The 17,822-nt window shown below is 38.9% G+C and overlaps 1 protein-coding gene across 1 annotated transcript in view; it reads left to right on the top strand.

Moving 5' to 3' along the window:
- The window catches only part of EFCAB6 (EF-hand calcium binding domain 6), a 231,154-nt gene that overhangs the window by 68,702 nt on the left and 144,630 nt on the right, over positions 1–17,822 (top strand). The window contains exons 10-11 of the mRNA XM_078076716.1: positions 7,071–7,195; positions 12,667–12,815. Coding sequence (XP_077932842.1) covers positions 7,071–7,195; positions 12,667–12,815 — 274 coding nt within the window. The remainder of the gene's footprint in view (positions 1–7,070; positions 7,196–12,666; positions 12,816–17,822) is intronic.

Raw genomic sequence — 17,822 nt, 5'->3', positions numbered from 1 at the left:
TGTATGTTTTCCCAAGCACAATGTATTTTTAATCTGCAGATCCAATTACTTTTTTGTTTCGAGATTTTTTTTTGAATATTATTTATCTTTGAATAAATCTTTGGTTTCATTTTTCTGATCTTTAACTTCAGTGATACAAATTATCCTTATGTTGGATTGTCTTTGTCTTCTGTATCAAATGGTCTCAAAGCGCTACATTCTCTTTGACCTTTTCCTCGGCAGTCGCAATGATCATCTCAGGTCTTTTATCTTTACCTGTAATTTGATTTTTACCGAGGTCGATTTTATTCTGTGCTATTTCTACTTTATTTATTACTTCTATCATGGCCTTTCCTTTGGTCTACTATATTACTTTCCCTCTCATTCTGTTGTTTTATCATCTTGTTTTACTGAACGTGTATTCTTATTAAGATGTTCTGTAAAGTAATGTGTACCTTTTACATTTTATTCCAAGATGGGATCTTTGCCTTTTGTATTACTCTCCTTCCTTCCCAGTACACCTACACCAGCCCCTGACACTTTTCCAGTAGAGTTTTCATAATTTCAAGAACATTGGGTAAATGGATAATTTTTTATTCTATTATACCTCTTTAATTAATTAGAGTCTACCTTCAGATAATATTATACTAATTCACATGAAGTATAAGGACTTTACCACCAGTATTTCCATTCGTCTCTCCTATATTTTGTTATATTGCTGTTACACGTTGTACTTTTATATATGCTATAAACACAGAATGCCACTTCTCTTGCTCTGCTGAGATTTTCTGTCTGTTCACTCATCAAGAGTATATTTTTCTTTATATTCTCAAACACTTATTTTGAAATTTAAACTTTTAAATGCTTTAAAATTTTCATCTGCTAATTCCAACATTTAGGTCATCTCAGAGTCTGGTCTTTATTGATTCCTTTTTTTTCTTTCTTGAATAGGGATCACAGGTTCCTGTTTTGTTTTGTTTTGTCTTTCCCATGTCTCGCAATTTTGGAATTTATCCTGGATAGAGTAAATCATGCATTGTAGAGACTGTAGATTCTGTTATGTGCCTCTGAGGAATTTAAGTATTCGCTTTAGCAGCCAGTTTATTTGCCTGCACTCGGACTCTAATCTTGGTCTCCCCTGAGGGCTTTCACACTTGAAATCTTTGTTGTGCTATTTTAGCCTTAGCTGGGTGTCTTATTGTCTCCTCTACACATCTTGTTCAGGGGTTAGCCGAAGATCTTGGCAGAAATTATGCACAGACGTTAGAAATCCTCTGTGCTTTTCTTTTTGGGGGCTTTCCTTACTTTCTTACTTTCTAGCTGCTGTATAGTCCTCAACTCTGTTTTCTTTTTCCTAAAGCCAGCAGGACCCTGGGTTTATATCCAAATTCTATCCATTTAGCATCTTTTTGGCTGAGACCTGCCCTCAGGCAAAAAGCCAGAAATAACAAGAAATGTATCAAGTGTTACTCTATTTTTCCAAGTGTCGACTCCAGTTTATATCAGTTGCTCTCTAATGCCTTCAGATAGTTTTTTGTTTATATTTTGGCCAGAGTTTATAATTGTTATCTGCTGGGAGGATAGGTTCAATATGAGCCAGTCCACTAAATTGAAAGCAGAACTTGCTGGCTGCCCAAATTAAGAGTTTCTTCTTGCTTCAGTCTATGCTGGTAAAATTTTTCTAATTTTTACTATTTTTTTCTTTGGCTTATGTCATTAGGAATTGTAAGTAGGTAAGTTGTATAATACAGTTTCAGTTACAACATGGAAATCTCATTGTTTTTTTTTTTTTTTCCATTTTGTTGTCAATAATTGGCAACTTTTTTGTTTGTTAGGGATACATAAAATAATGATGCATGTCACAATGAGAGGCATTTTCGATTCGATTCAATATGAGATATATATCTGGTTATTCTCCTGTATATTTCTGTTCCTGCAGTGTTCGCTCAAGTTCTTATTGCTATTAGTAGTTAAATTTGGGGGAGTCAAAAGTTATATGCAGAGTTTTGACTGTGTGGGGGCTGGCACCCCAACCCTCATGCTGTTCAGGGGTCAGCTGTAGTAATCTGGGGCTATGGACTGCATTATATTAAAGCTCTACACCGTGGTTGTCAACACAGAGGTCTATTTACTGGTGTATATAGTGGGGAAGGATGAGTCATTGGCACCAGCTGGTCATCATCCCCATTGCCATCCCATCAGCTCAAAATCCTCAGCCCCAAAGTCTGAATATTAAGGTATCAGCATATCCTTTCTGGGTTGGCTTATCATGGAAATTATTTTATTTGGACCATGGGTTGGCTAATTTGAATCCCCACCTTACTAACGGGAAAAGCCAAGGAATCCAGATAGGTTGCTCAGGGTATCAATCAAACAAAGAAGACAGTGACATTATATGGAAGAGTTGAAAGTCCTTTGTAGGTTTTGATTCACCTTCTAATTTCTCTCTGTGTAAGTCATAAGGAAGTAAGTCTTCCTGTGCCACTGACTCAGCTTCCATACGATTGCCACATTAGGAGCGAAAACCTTTATCACATCTGCTCACGTGCTTGGCTCTCTCATCATTTTGGTTATTTGAGGCTTGTCCTCTAGTAGATTTCTTGTGAAGTGCTCATGGAAGTGATGTTCTCTGATTTCTTACATGTTCATGACAGTTTGTATGCGGCCTGTATAGTTAAAAAATCAGTTTGTCTGAATGTAGGGATTCAAAAGGGCACGTGCACCCCAATGTTTATGGCAGCAACGTCCACAATAGCCGAACTATGGAAAGAGCCCAGATGTCCATCAACAGATGTACGGATAAAGAAGATGTGGTATATATATACAATGGAATATTACACAGCCATCAAAAAATGAAATCTTGCCATTTGCAATGGTGTGGTTGGAACTGGAGGGTATTATGCTAAGTGAGATAAATCAATCTAGAGGGACAGAGAGACGTCATATGATCTCACTGGTATGTTGAATTTAAGAAATAAAACAGAGGATCATAGGGGAAGAGAGGAAAAAATAAAACAAGATGAAACCAGAGAGGGAGACAAACCATAAGAGACTCCTAATCATAGGAAACAAACTGAGGGTTGCTGGAGGGGGGTGGTGGGATGGGGTAACTGGGTGATAGACATTAGGGAGGGCATGTGATGTAATGAGCACTGGATATTATATTAGACTGATGAATCACAGACCTGTACCTCTGAAACCAATAATACATTATATGTTAATTAATTGAATTTAAATTAAAAATGTTTAAAACAAACAAGCAACAACAACAACAAAATCACTTTGGATATAAAATCCTTAGCTCAGATTTTCATTCCTTAAGGATCTTAAATATTTTTACCCATGGCCTGGTGACTTGAGGTTTTGCTGAAGAAAAGTTTGATGACAGTCTGACTTTATTTCCCTTATTAGTGACTTCGTCTTTTTGTTCGGATATCCAGAGAATTTTTTTTTCCTTTTATTTAAAACCCAGTAATTTTGCTAGAATGAGTCATGATGTTGGACACTCATGACTATTCTGTAAGTATTTGTATGCTATCTGAATTGGCAGGTTTGAGTCTTTTATTTCAGGAAGACTTCTGGAATTGCAATTTTTAGCATCTGAACCATTCGGTCCTTAGATTTTCTTCCCAATGATACCTTTTACATGTATCTTGGATTTCTTTTCCTAGCTTCTTTTTTAGACTATAATTTTTTTGCAAGCCTTCCTTCCTGCCTTTTTTCTTTTTTGCTTACTTGATACAATTTTTTTCTTTTTCACCCCCTCTTACTCTTGTTTGTTTGCTCTTGTGTTCCTTTTAGTTCAGTCTTTGTTTCTGAGACAGTTTTATTTCTAATTTGCTTCAGAGCTCTGTCATCCAATTTCAGAGTTTTTCTAGCTCTGATTGATACTCTTCTTCCTTGTCTCCTATCATTTAAAACCTTTCTCATTAATCAATAGGCAGCTAATGTGTACTGAGTGTCTAGTGAGTGCCAGCCCTTACACATTCATCACCATGTCAAATCCTCCTGGCAACTCCGTGGTGTTTCTGTCCATTTCTTCTTGCAAACGGGGACCCCAAAGCACAAGCCTGCGTAGCTGGTAACAGAAGGTTGCAGAGTCAGTGATCAGATCCAGAACGAGTACTCCTCACCTTCGTACTGTTTTCAGAGTTTCTGAATCTTACTCACTTCGGAGCTTCCACTGAGAAATTCTTCTCTTGGCACTCCAGCCCTGAAGCACATGGACAGATAAGTACTGTCCTGTTTCTGATTTTTCTAGAATGACATTTTTACCAGTGTTTTAATAATATTTGTTTTCTATGTGGTGGTTTGGGGAAGATATTCTCAAGAGAGCAATAATTTTAAAATATATGTCCCCGGGGTGCCTGGGTGGCTCAGTTGGTTAAGCATCTGACTCTTGACTTCAGCTCAGGTCATGATCTCAGGGTCATGAGACCAAGCCCTGCGTCGGGCTCCATGCTTAGTGTGGAATCTGCTCATCTCTCCCTGCCCACCCCCCCCGGCCCCCCGCCACTTATGCTTGCTCTCTCTCTCTCTTTAAAATAAATAAATAAATAAATAAATAAATAAATAAATAAAATATTTAAAAATATATATGTCCCCTATTTGCATTTTTCCCAAAATTTCACTTTCTTAAGTAAGCACATCATTCCACATACTTCTTTATATCTGTTTCTATTTCTCATTTGAACTCCTGCTTTTCTCTTGTCTATGAACTGTGATTGATAAGGATACAATCTGCTCATGTCGGTTCCTTTTTGGGGAAAATGTGTTCTACAAGGACTCATTACCAGGAGCTGTTGGTGGATTTGATGCTTTTGTTACCCATGTCAGGGAGTCTCTAGGTCATATATTTGCAGGGACCACAACTTTCGACTTTTCTAAATGTATAGAACAATGTTTCTTGTTAATTTTGCATCTTTATGGTTTCGCTGTGTTTATATTCTTAAGAAGCCATCATCTTGCTTGTCAAAAGCACTATCGATCTGGCACCTGAAGAAATGACATTGGGAGGTGGGTTTCCTTTTGCTGCACCTGTGACATATGTAAGTGCACATGTAAGCTTTGGATTTCCTCTCTACCCCATTTCAAATCAGCAAAGACCCTTTGGGGGAAATTAGCAGGTGGCAGGAATTATTAAGCTGGGCTGATGGGTGAGGCCTGGCCTGACAGTGACAAGACACACCTTGGAAGTTCTGCAGTTCTGAGTTCTGTAGCCAGCCTGGGGTAGCAGGATAACTGCACAGGTCCCTGGACTGTGAGCTCCCCGAGGGCAGGCCCCACACCCCAGCCACCCCCCACCCTCCAGAGCTTGGCCTGCTGTTTACAGAGCAAGAATGGGTTTCCCTCGATGTGCCATGTGTCCCTATCATCCGCCATTAGAGCAGCAGTGCCCCAGAGGGGAGCCCACACACAGGATGCGGGATCAGAAAACCGGGCTCTGTGTGCCCAACTGAGTCAGAGCCTGGTTCTGTGGGTTCGCTTCCCCACCACTCGAGGCTCTTGTGTGTGTTCCGAGATCCCAGTTTCAAATGCCTGGCCCACCACGGCCACAGAATTCCAGACCAAGTTCTGCCTTTGTATTTCATTATGTAGCCAGCGGGGTCCACTGGGGGAAGCTGTTTTTCTTTTACTTTTTTTTTCTTTCTTTCTTTCTTTTCTTTTTTTTTTTTTTTTTTTTTTTTGAGGTAGGAAATGGAATTCCAGATGACTGGCAGTTTGTTAACTGCAGCTGAGTCGTTGTAAGTGTGCTTAATTTGAGTGAAGCTTATTTGCAGACATTTTAGGAAATAAATCTGGGAAACCATTCGTGATTCTTTGCAGTCGACTTTGAGAATGGCTATATTTTAGATTTATTTTATTCCTTTTATTATAAAAGTAATATATGCTGGCTGCAAAAAAGGCACAAAAACACGAATAACAATCCCCGTAATCCTTCCACCTGAATCCTACCACTGTGTTCTTTTTGGTGTATTGTCCTCCCCAATTTATTTTCTGCTGCATGGATGGATAGATGGATGGATGGATGGGTGGGTGGATAGATGGATGGATAGACCTGCAAATCCACAACATAAGTATTAGAATGAAAATTAAATTATGCTAGTCATCCTTTCTTTCAATCATGAAACAATATATATCAAGGAAAATTTTCCACACCTGTTAATTTAGACAGGCACCTTTGTTTTTAATGTCTGTAGTGTTTTAGAGGCTTGATGAGCCATAATTTATAAAACCCATCCTCTATTAATGGGCATTTAAGTTGTTTTAATTTTTAAAAATCTTTAAACAGTGCAGAAAATACCCCTACCCATATACGTTTGTTGAGTAGTCCTATAATTCCATTTTGTAAAATTCTAGAAGATTTAAGAGTATTCAGGTACCAGGTTTTCTATACGCAAACTAGAACTAATTTCTCTATCATTCCCTTTTATCCATGCCTCTTTGACAAGTGGAAAAAATTGTTAACTTGTTTTCATTAGACTTACAATTACCAATGAGTTTGAGTACTTTTTCATACATCTCGGGCTTTTTAGTTCTTTTTGTGTGAATTACCTGTTTATAACCTTAGTCTATTGTTCTGTTGAGTATTTATCTTATTGATTTGTAAGAGCTACTCGTGCATCATGGTAATTAACTTACAGTTTTTCTCACTCATTTTTCTTTCATTGTGATTCGTGTGTGTGTGTTTTTAACCAAACAAAAAATAAATATTTATACTGTCAGACCTATCCATTGTTTAAATGATTTGGGGCTGTAGTGTGTTCCTTGGAAAGGACTTCACACACAGAGATTGTACACTATGTAATATCCATCTTAATTTTCTTCTGTTGCTTTCATGGTTTTATTATTTTACTTGGTGTGCTTTTTACTCTACCTCAGGTTTATCCTAACACAGGATAGCAAGTAGATTCACTTTTTTCTAAAATGTTCAGCCATTTATTTCAATGCTATTTATTACCTGGCTCATCATGCTTTTAATTCATTCTGGTCCTACTTTTTATCAGACAGGTGAGGATGAAAAGGGAACACTGGGTATTTAAATGTACCTCTGGCGACATGAATAAGCGGAAGCTCTTTTGTTTTCGCAGAGATCTCATGGAACAATCAGCCAGTCAAAAATTCCAAAGGGGAGTGCCTCCACAGCTCTGTTTCATCGGAAGATGTCTGGAAAAACTGTTCCTTAGACGAAATTGAGAGGACCTTTTGCCAAGAGGTAAGAGTGTCTCCCTAACACCAGGGTCCTCTAAAGCGTGAACAGAGGAAATTGACAGCTGTGAAAAACCATTAGGTCTGAACATTATTTCTAAAATTTGTTTTGATCTTACCTCCACCTCCCCAAACCCTGAGGCCTCCTCCAACTCCTGATGACAGTCCACTGGTAATAGTAAGGGTGGTGGGAGGCTGATTCTTAAGTATCTCCTCTGTGCTACTCACAGACTAAATCTGGTAAGAAATATTCAGGACTTCTATAAGGACATGAGACAACTTTATTGAGTAAAATAAAGGAAAACTTGAATAAATGAAGAGCTCTTTTTTGGTTTTTGGATAGGAAGATTCAGCATTGATATCTGCTCTTCCTATATCTGGATGGAGATATACATACATATTTTTTTTTTCTTTTGAAAAGTTATAATAAAGAATCTACAGCACCACATAAAAAATAATTTATAGGGGTGCCTGGCCAGCTCAGCAGGTAAAGCATGCAACTCTTGATCTCAGAGTTGTGAGTTTGAGCCCCACGTTGGGTGTGGAGATTACTTAAAAATAAAATCTTTAAAAAAATCTTACAAAAGGTATAATATTTACAACTATATGGCACTGTCTTACCCAATTATTGTTAGGTAATGGATTGATCTTTATATGTGAATTTAGCATATGATATCAGCCATTCCAATAAAGTCAGTAAAGTGTGGTGGGATTGGGGAGTGTAATTATTAGGATAATTCACTAGGCAGCCATTTGGGGGAGAAAGCTTGTAACCTTCCATTCTTCACACCAAAGTAAATTCTATATGCATCAACTATTTAAATTTAAAAATAATGTGGGTGAAAGTTTTTTAATCTTGAAATTGAGACTACCTTTTAAGCATGATGTAAAGCCCAAAAACCATAAAGAAAAAGATTGGTACATCTGATTACATTTAAATGAACAGCTTTTGTACAGCAAAATTTTGTGTAACAAATGGGAAACTTGACAAAATATGGGCCGCATAAACAAGAGATAAATCGTAACTATTCCGAAGGTACGTAGAACTTTTTAACAATGAATATAAAATTTTCAGGAGAAAAATGTCAATGAGGAAAAAAATTAACAAAAGCCAGTGTTCATCAAGGTGTTGGAGAAGTGAGTATATGTAATACTGTGTTGGTAAATTAGTAAAACTTGTTTTCTGTTATTGTTGTTAATAAATTTATTGTTTTCATAAAAACAGAACCATTACAAAATGCATTAGCATTACAAAAAAAGTAAGCAATTCTGAAAAGTACAAAGAAGAGAGTATAAATTATTCAAAATCCACCACCCAGAAATAATCAAAGGCAACATTTGGCGAACATAATTCTAGGTCTGTCTTTATTCATATATATAGAAGGATGGCTGCCTCGGTGGGTGGGTGGGTGGATACATGGAAAGAAATAATTTTATAAGAAGAGAATCATGCTCCTTTTTACAAATAAGACATAGTTAATTTAAACGTCTTTGAATTTACCAGCAGTAAAGGAGACGTGGCCGCCCTGGTAATTAACCCTTCTGTGGGGCCTCCCGTGTGCCAGGCCCTGTTGGGTGTTCCCCTCCTCAGTCTTCACAGCAGCTCTGTGAGCGAGGCACTGTTATGATCCCATCTTCCACCTGAGGAAACTGAGGCATGGAGGGGTTTAATGACCAGCCCAAAGTTATACTACCAGTCAGGACTGGGGCCGGGTTTAAGTTCAAGTTCTTGCCAAGTCCAGCGTCAAGTGAAGCTGAAGATGTGTCTGTACTTTGGATAAACATTTCTTTACCACAAGATATATTAGGTCCCAAAAGGGACTTCGTGACAAGAAAAGAGATTAAGAAAGCCATTAAGAGTTGCAGAAATGACGGTGTTTTTGAAGGATCTTTCGATTACAGGCAGCGCAGGGTGGGCTCTCACTTCTTCGCGCCTCCCTCCCACCTCACAAGTTTTGTTGTTTCTGTTTTGTTCTTAGTCAGGGTTTACAACGATATTGATATTTACATTTCGTTGTGTTCCTGTAATTCCCCCAGTTGTTTTGTCTTCGATTCGTATTTACGTGGATTTAATGCACATCACTACACTCCAGTGCTTACCATAGTTAATCCCTTTCAGAGTTCATTATTTTGATTTATTTTGGGGCTGGCTGGATTTCATTGTCAAGTAATTTCCTTAAGAAAGGCTCTTGGGTGCTTTATTCCCTTTGTTTTTTCATACTTGAGACTGTCTGCCTCTGACTTTCCTACTCGAACAGCGTGGCTGGGTGTAATTCTTCCATCTTGCTTTCTCGTCCTCAAAATGTTATAAGCATCGTCCCATTGTCCTCTGGCACTGGGTGTTCAGGAGAAAAAGCCTGAGGTCAACAGCTGTTTTTGCCCCTTGTAGGTGATTCTCTTTTTCTACGTGGATGCCTAAAGTTTTGTTTTTTGTTTTTGGGTTTTTTTTTGGATCCTTAAAATTAAAAAGCGAAACTGAGCTGTACTTGCATTAAGCATTTTGTCAAAGTTTCCTGGACCACAGGGTGTTCTTTTGATGGACAGATCCAGCCCTTCCTTCATTTCCAGAAAACTTTTTCTGTGTCACTAAAACCTTCCCCCACCTTCCCTCCTTCCCTCTGTGTTCCCTGCGTCTGCCCTTCCTTCAGGGTTATTCCCAGTTATCCTCCCATTGGGTCATCTTGGTCTGTCCTCCAGAGCTGGCACCTGCTCCTGACTTGCTCTGGTCCTGCCATTCTCCTCCACCTTCGGTGAGAGTCTTCCGAGCCATTCCTTTATTACTCAATTGAACTTCAGCCTTGCCTCTTACACTTGCTGTTTCTAATTTATTAACTCCTGTAATGATATTATTTTGTTTTCTAGCTTCCTCGCTTTGAAATATCCCTTCCCTTTCATTGTTTTGTCATCCTGACTTCAAGCTTTTCTTATAATGAATTCATATTCTTAGTTTCTTTTTCTGGCATGAAACCTTTGTAGGTCATGTGTTTGTATTTGTTTGTATTATGTTTCCTTACAGACTGGGTTCTTTGTTTTTTGCCTGACCTTTCTTTTCTTTCTTTCTTTCTTCCTACAGTTTTCCATTGTCTACATATACACAAATCACACATTCTCTTATGGATGGACATTGAGATTGCTTCCTGTTTTGTGCTAATCCAAATGATGCCACTGTAAGTGGTTGCACATGTATCTTTTGGTGTACCTGTGCAAAGGTCTCTCTAGGAATTATGCTTACGAGTGGAATTACTTGCCAGGTTGTAGCAGACATGCTCCTCAGCTTTAATTGGCAGTATCAAATTGCTTTTCAAAATATCAGTTTACACTCCCACCTGAAGCATATGAGAAAGAATTCCTGTCGTTCAACCTACTCACCAATGCTTGATATTGTTAGACTTTTTTTTTTTTTAAAGATTTTATGTATTTATTTGAGAGAGAGAGCACAAGCCAGGGGAGGAACACAGGGAGAGGGACAAGCAGAATCCGCACTGAGCATGGAGCCTGTTGGGAGGCTGGATCCCACAACCTTGAGATCACAACCTGAACAGAAACCAAGAGTTGGATGTTCAACCGACTGAGCCACCCCGGCGCCCCAATATTGTTACAGTCTGATGCAGATAGAATGTCATCTCGGCTATGATTTTAATTTTTATGTGTCATAGCTTTTTACATTTTGCAACCTTTCTTTAGAACATTTTTGGTAAAAATATATTCATTTTAAACAAATGTTTATTGAGTGGCTGCAGCATGCCAAATTCTGATTCATTCTAGGTAATTATTAGTGAACAAAACAGACACAATATGCTCTCATGGAGATTGCACGAACTCACATCAGGGAGAGAGGTGTTAAACAAACACATTCATAAATGCGACAAATATGGAAAAGGACCTCATTTAGATAGGGGATCAAGGGAACATTTATACACATTAAATGTACAAACAGAAAATTAGCGTACCTTTCTCTGGTCTGTCAGTAACATGATGGCATGCCACACATCATTTAAAAGCATGATGTAGATATAAGTTCTTACAGGAAAAAATATCATGATATACTGTCAAATGAAAAAAGCACCTGTCACATCTGAATGTATAGCCATGATCGCATTTTCGTAAAGTTATATGTTTATATGATCATTATGGGAGTTTTTGCAACACTATATAAAAAAACTGGATGGAGAGACTTCCAGATATCTTTATGTCCTTCTTTTCACTTTGCTGAATTGCTTGCATTTTTCCCTTTTGTTTCATTGTAAACAGTCACAATGAGAATCCCTTAAAGGTTTATACGTATCACCAAGATACTATGTCTGTTTCACTCCCTGCTCTTTTCCTAAAATCTCTTGATTATGTCAAAAACATTCTCCTAGAAAAAACCTCAATGGAAACCAATGTCATCAAGATATTAAAAATGGATTTCATTAATCCAGTTAATACACTGAGACCATACTCCACATCTGGCTTTGGCTTTTCTCTGTGAACCCACTTCCCTGAAAGAGATAGGGGCAAATTTAGCCACATTTTGGGTTAGTTTTGTGCAACCTTCTAAGAAATGTAGGCCTTGCAGTTCTCTAAATATTTTTAAAGGTTTTCCCATTAGTTTTCCAACGTTCCTGTGTACCCTATGGAAATTTCAAAGAATTGCTTCTTACTCCTTTGGTGGGTAGAGACTCTTGTGCATGTATTTCTATGTTCCAACAAGTTGGGTTTTTTTTTTAAGTCACCTTATATACCAGGTTGATGGTTATTTTGTTTCTCATTGCAGTTAGTGGGAAAACTGAATTCAGACAAAGTGGAGAGGGTTGGAAATATCGGAGAATATTGTTATTACTCAATAACAAACAGCAGGAAAACCTTTGGAAATAAAACCAATCTTCATCGTATTTTTATGAGCCATATAAAAATCAGTGGTTAACCTACTTTACTGAATTTTAGAAGTCCCATAAGCGAGGTTCATTCACCCTGATTCTTTGTGATTCCCCATTAAAAAAAAAGAATAATTAAAGAAATGTACAAAGTGTACTCTGTTTATGCAATCTTTATATTAATGATTGTCCTTACTCTAAAAGCTACTTCTGTTTTTAATAAAATGTTGCCAGCTTTTTTGTTTGATTGACCTGACTTAATCAGGAGAAACCTAGCATGGGCTCACAGTAGGAATGGCTTGAAAGTATATTAAGAAAGATGTATCAAACTGGCAGATCCACCGAATATTTTTAGCTCTGAAATTTGAGGTGGAGCTATTATATGTGCTGTTTTTCCCTGAGAAACTTGTCTGCCTTGTCAGTTGAGTAGCTGTGACTGGGGATACTGTTCTGTAGCGAGCTCATCAATTAAACATTTGAAGTTCAGTACATGCCATTGTAACCTTTTTGATCAGTTTTTGGAGGGGAAAATGTGACGAGGTTTTGGTAGAAATAAACTGGTTGAATAGCTCTGTGAAGTGGATTTCTATGAATGCAACACTCGAATTTTCATTCCCTGCAGCTTCCCAAGTCTTATGAAAAGGTTGAAAAAGCCCTGAGTGCAGGGGACCCCTCCAAAAGTGGATATGTGTCTTTGAATTACCTAAAGATTGTCTTCGACACCTTTGTATACCGATTACCAAGGAGAATTTTTATCCAGTTAATGAAAAGGTAAGAGTCCCATTGTTTCCTTGGCATTTTTTTTTCCCCAAACGTCAACCGTGAGAATAAGGAGTAGCTTCATTTATTTTTTATTAATGTCTTGGACTTTTTTTTTTTTTCTTGAAAATTTCAAACACATGCAAAAGTAAAGAGAATACTGTAATGAATCCACTAACGTACCCACTGCTCAGCTTCAATGTTCAGCTCGTGGTCCATCATTTCATTTCTCTTCCTGCTCATTTTTCCATTAACCCCAGATATTTTTTAAAGCTTTTATTTATTTATTAGAGAGAGAGAGCACAAGCAGGGCAAGGGGTGGAGGGAGAGGGAGAAGCAGACTCCCCACAGAGCAGGGAGCCCCATGCAGGGCTTGATCCCAGGACCCCAAGATCATGACCTGAGCTGAAGGCTTAACTGACTGAGCCACCCAGGCGTCCCAACCTCAGATGTTTTTGAAACAAATACCAGATATCATATTTCACTGAAAAGATCTCACTACGTCTTTCTAAAAGATAAGAACACTTTTTAAAAACATGGTAGAGGGGCGCCTGGGTGGCTCAGTTGGTTAAGCGACTGCCTTCGGCTCAGGTCATGATCCTGGAGTCCCGGGATCGAGTCCCGCGTCGGGCTACCTGCTCGGCAGGGAGTCTGCTTCTCCCTCTCCTGCTCCCCGCTCTTGTGCTCTTTCTCTCTCTCACTCTCTCTCAAATAAATAAATAAAATCTTAAAAAAAAAAAAAAAACATGATAGAAATACTGGTTTGCACCTAATAGAATTATCAATAATATTAATAAATATCCAGCCAGGGTTCAAATCTAACCGAATGCGTCAGATTTTCTTTTACAATTTGAGTCAGGATCCAAATAAGGTCTGTACATTGCAATTGATTGATTTGCCACAATTCTGTTTTCAGTCTGTAGGGTCTCTCTCCATTTGTTAATTTGTTCCTTTATGACGTATCTATTATGAAGTATTTATTACGTGGAACTTCTTACAACCGACATCTGTCTGATCTACAGTGACATTTGACATGTCCTCCTGTTTCCCATTCCCAATCCCCCGCCCCTAAATGGATAGAATTCAGAGACATGTTCAGGTGTTTTGGCAAGAATACTTCCTAGGTGGTGGCAAGCATGTGTGTGGACTGGTTGTCTTTCTTTTCATGATGTTAGCAGCCATGGTGGGTCATACTTAAATCTGTGTATTCACTGGGGATTATAAAGTGGTGATATTCCACATCTATCATTTCTTCTTTTATTGGTTGGAGTACTTCTGTAATGAAAGCTTCCCTTCTTCAACTGCTTGGTAGCAATGAGACACACTTAGTCTAAGAAAGACAAGATATTCTTGGTTCTTTCCCTTCACTTACCACCTTCCAAAATAATGAATTGGTTCCCAAGCATTCTCCCAAAGTGAGCGATGAGTGATTTTTCTTAAAAAAAAAAATTGTCATAACTCATGAACGTCCACATATTTGATGTGTTTCAGTTCATCATTTTTCTCACTGATCTTCAGTCTGTACCATCTTGGCCAGCGGGAGCCTTTCATGTTGTCTGCTGGGTCCTGTTGGTGAGACCCTGATAGTCCCTGATAGCTCTCTTGCTTTCTGATATGCTTCCGGCTCTTCTGGTACATTTCTTGCCCCTGACCTGGAATCACCCATTTCTCCAAGGATCCCTGTTTCCTTTGGAAATGGTACATATAGACCAGACTCTGCATAAGGAATACTGTCTTTAATTACCTGGTGCTCTGTCCAGGTAACTCAGAGAACCTTGTCTCAGGGGAAGTAGGGTAGAGGCTAATGGAAAGATTGTCTTGTGAAATTCTGGATAATCGGTGGACATCTAGGGTTACCTAGAAAGGAGAGGCAAGAGAGAAGAAGGGAAAAATAGTATTTTTTTTATTTATTTATTTATTTATTTATTTATTTATTTATTTATTTATGAGAGAGAGAGAGCGCCTGAGCGGGAGGGAGGAGGGGCAGAGAGAGAATCTCACGCAGGCTTCTAGCATAGAGCCTGACACGGGGCTTAATCTCAACACCCTGAGATCATGACCTGAACTGAAATCAAGAGTCAGACGCTTAACCGACGGAGCCACCCAGGCACCCCAGGAAAAATAGTATTAAGTGAGGCCAGCTAGATCCATTCTGCACAGGCTCCTCTTCCCTTCTCGACCCTCTGTACATCCAGAGAGGATCACCATGTCATGCCACCATGGCTTCTAGAGTAAAAGGCAGTATTTGGCCCTAGGAGTGAATATTTCCGTGGCTCAGAAAACAGCTCTGTTGTTCTGTCTATACATGGTGACAATTTTTAGGAAATACTTCATTGGATGACTAAAAGTCATATAGTCATTTCTTTTTATTTTCAAAATTATACAAGTAATAAGAGCAATAATAAAAATAAAATGCAAAAAGTCACAATCCACCTTATGTAACAAATTTATTGCTTTCACGTTTCCATACTCCATTAACTTGTATCCACATACATATGTAATTTTTATGTATTTGTAATTAAAGTACACCTACAGTTTTACATTGTGCTTTTCAAATAGGAATGCATGTCACAGACATGCATCCTGTTGGCTTCATCATCTTCAAAATTATAATTTTATTTTACAATTTTATTAGAGAGAGAGCGCAAGCAGGGTCCACACTGAGCACAGAGCCCAACGCGGGACTCGATCCCAAGACCCTGAGATCATGAACTGAGCCAAAACCAAGGGTCTGGTGCTCAACTGACTGAGCCACCCAGGCACCCACAAAATTATAATTTTAATGGGTGCATATTGAGTCCCTTTCTCTGTCAGACATTAGGGGAGGTGCTAAGAATGCAGAAATAAATTACAAATAGTCCCACAGCAGTGGGGACCACCAGAGCAATGGCAGCTCTGAAGACTATAATCGGCATGCAGAGTGAACTAATAGGACACTAAGGGCAGCCAGGATTGTGCCATTGTGACAACCTGTTCTCACCAGAGACCCAGGGATTTCTGAGTTGTGCCCTCTGTTGAATTCACCCAGAATTCCCAGTAGAACCAGGCACAAGGGACAACAGCAAGGTAAATACCCAAGTACTGGTATCTTGAATTATAAATTAGGTTTGTCTTCTGGTGCACATATCTGCAAGTAAAGATTTGTCCTGTCTTCCTGGTCAACTCTTCCCTTTATAATTATGTGGTTACCTTTCTATCCCTCTGGCTTTTATGGCCTGTCTTCTCTGCTAGTAAAAAACCCATAACAGTTTTCTTTGGATTAGTGTTTGTCCAGTATATCTTTCTCAACCATTTATAGTCACTATTACCACGTTTTAGGTGTGTTTCGTGTAAAATAGCGTATCTGTAATTAAAAAATTCCAAATGAACATCTTTGCCTTTTTAGTGGTCAAGTGTAGCATGTTCCCAAGTCTTGTGACGGGCATGTTTGGGTTTTTTCCTTCTACTGCTTTATTGTTATCTTTCTGATTTCCTCGGCTCTTTTTCTTTTTCCCTCCTCCACTGTGTTTGGTTCTGTCTGAGTTTTCCTTATCACGCGTTTTCCCCTCCACTGTCTTGAGACTTAAATATTTTATTTCTATTCTTGTAGAGGAGGTTACCCTTAAAATTTTAACATGTGTTCTGAACTTGTAAAGCCGAAAGTTCACAATATTTCTACTGTCCTGAATAAAACAAGCAGCTTCAATGTACATGTTCCTATCGGCTAGTGTTTCGATCCAGCCTTGTTTTGATAGTACCTGAATTAGTCTCTATTATTGGGTTTGTTGTTTTTTGTTTTGTTTTGTTTTTTTACAATCCATGTTTGTTTAGGTTTTCCCATGTTTACCAGTTTGTTGGCTCCTCACTGCTGCTTCAGTCTCACCCCTCGTTCAGAATTCAGTTTCTTGAAGTATATCCTGTAGTAATCCTTTAAGTGACGTGCTGTGAGTGGGCGGGGAGGGGGTCAGTCTTTGTTTTCAAAAATGTCTATTTTCCGCTTACTCTTTAATGAAGATTGCGCAGGGAATACAATTCTTGTCTGAGAGTTATTTTTTCTCAGCACTTTGAAGACATTCTTCACGGTCTTCTGGCCTCTGCTGTTGCTGTTGAGAGTCTGCTGTCTAATTGCCAGTACTTTCTGGGTGATCTGTTTTTTCCTTTTTCTTTTTCTGGTTGCCTTCAAGATTTTTCTCTTTGTTTTTGTTACTTTACAGTTTCCCTACAATGTGTCTTGTTAGAGATGTCTGTTTATTTAACCTCCCCAGACTCATGCTGTCTCACGGTGAGGAATAGTATTTTTCATGAATTCTAGAACATTCCCTGCTGCTACTCTTTGGGTATTGTCTCCACCCCACTCTTGCTGGCCTTTTCTTCTGGAAGTCTTATTAAATATTTGTTGAACCTCCTCCTTCCACTTCCCCTGTCTCTTAGACTCTCTTGCATTTCCCATGTCTTCATCTGTCTGGACTCCATTCTAACTGTTTTCCTAGAATCTGTTTTGGTTCACTCTCAACTGTGCCCGAACTTCTCCCAGTCTTGCGGTCCTGGGTCTCCTAGCCCCACGTGGGCATTAAACCCCATCCTCTTAGTGACTGTGGGAGATCCCAGGGCTGCCTTTAGCACAGCCTGTTCCGTCCAGGTCTGATAAACTCCCTGGGCTCTTGTGGGAATAACACATTCTCCCTGGCCCATGCTTCCAGCACCTGTGGATTTCCCTTTCTTGGTTTCAACTTCCACCATATGTTTAAAATCATTTTCTTGATATATTTATTCCATTAGGTGTGGATATAGTTGATATATTTGTTGATATATTTCTGTGATTAGACCAGGAGGTTGGGGAGAGATCCACTGTGTTGCCAGAAATCTTACCATTAAGTGTTCATGCTGGCTGGGAAGTTAGAAAAGTCTCCGGAGAGTAAACAGAGCTGAGTGGAAGCTTCGAGAGATGAAGAAGAGTCTCCCCCATGGGTGGCTGGAGAAAGACGTTCCATCCAGAGGAAGTAAGCAGCATTCCACCGGGGCTGGTGGACGGGGTCATGA

Source organism: Halichoerus grypus, chromosome 6, assembly GCF_964656455.1.
Source record: "Halichoerus grypus chromosome 6, mHalGry1.hap1.1, whole genome shotgun sequence".
Classification (NCBI taxonomy): Eukaryota; Metazoa; Chordata; class Mammalia; order Carnivora; family Phocidae; genus Halichoerus; species Halichoerus grypus.
The sequence above is the reverse complement of the archived record's forward strand: the minus strand, read 5'-3'. Positions and strand labels throughout refer to the sequence as shown.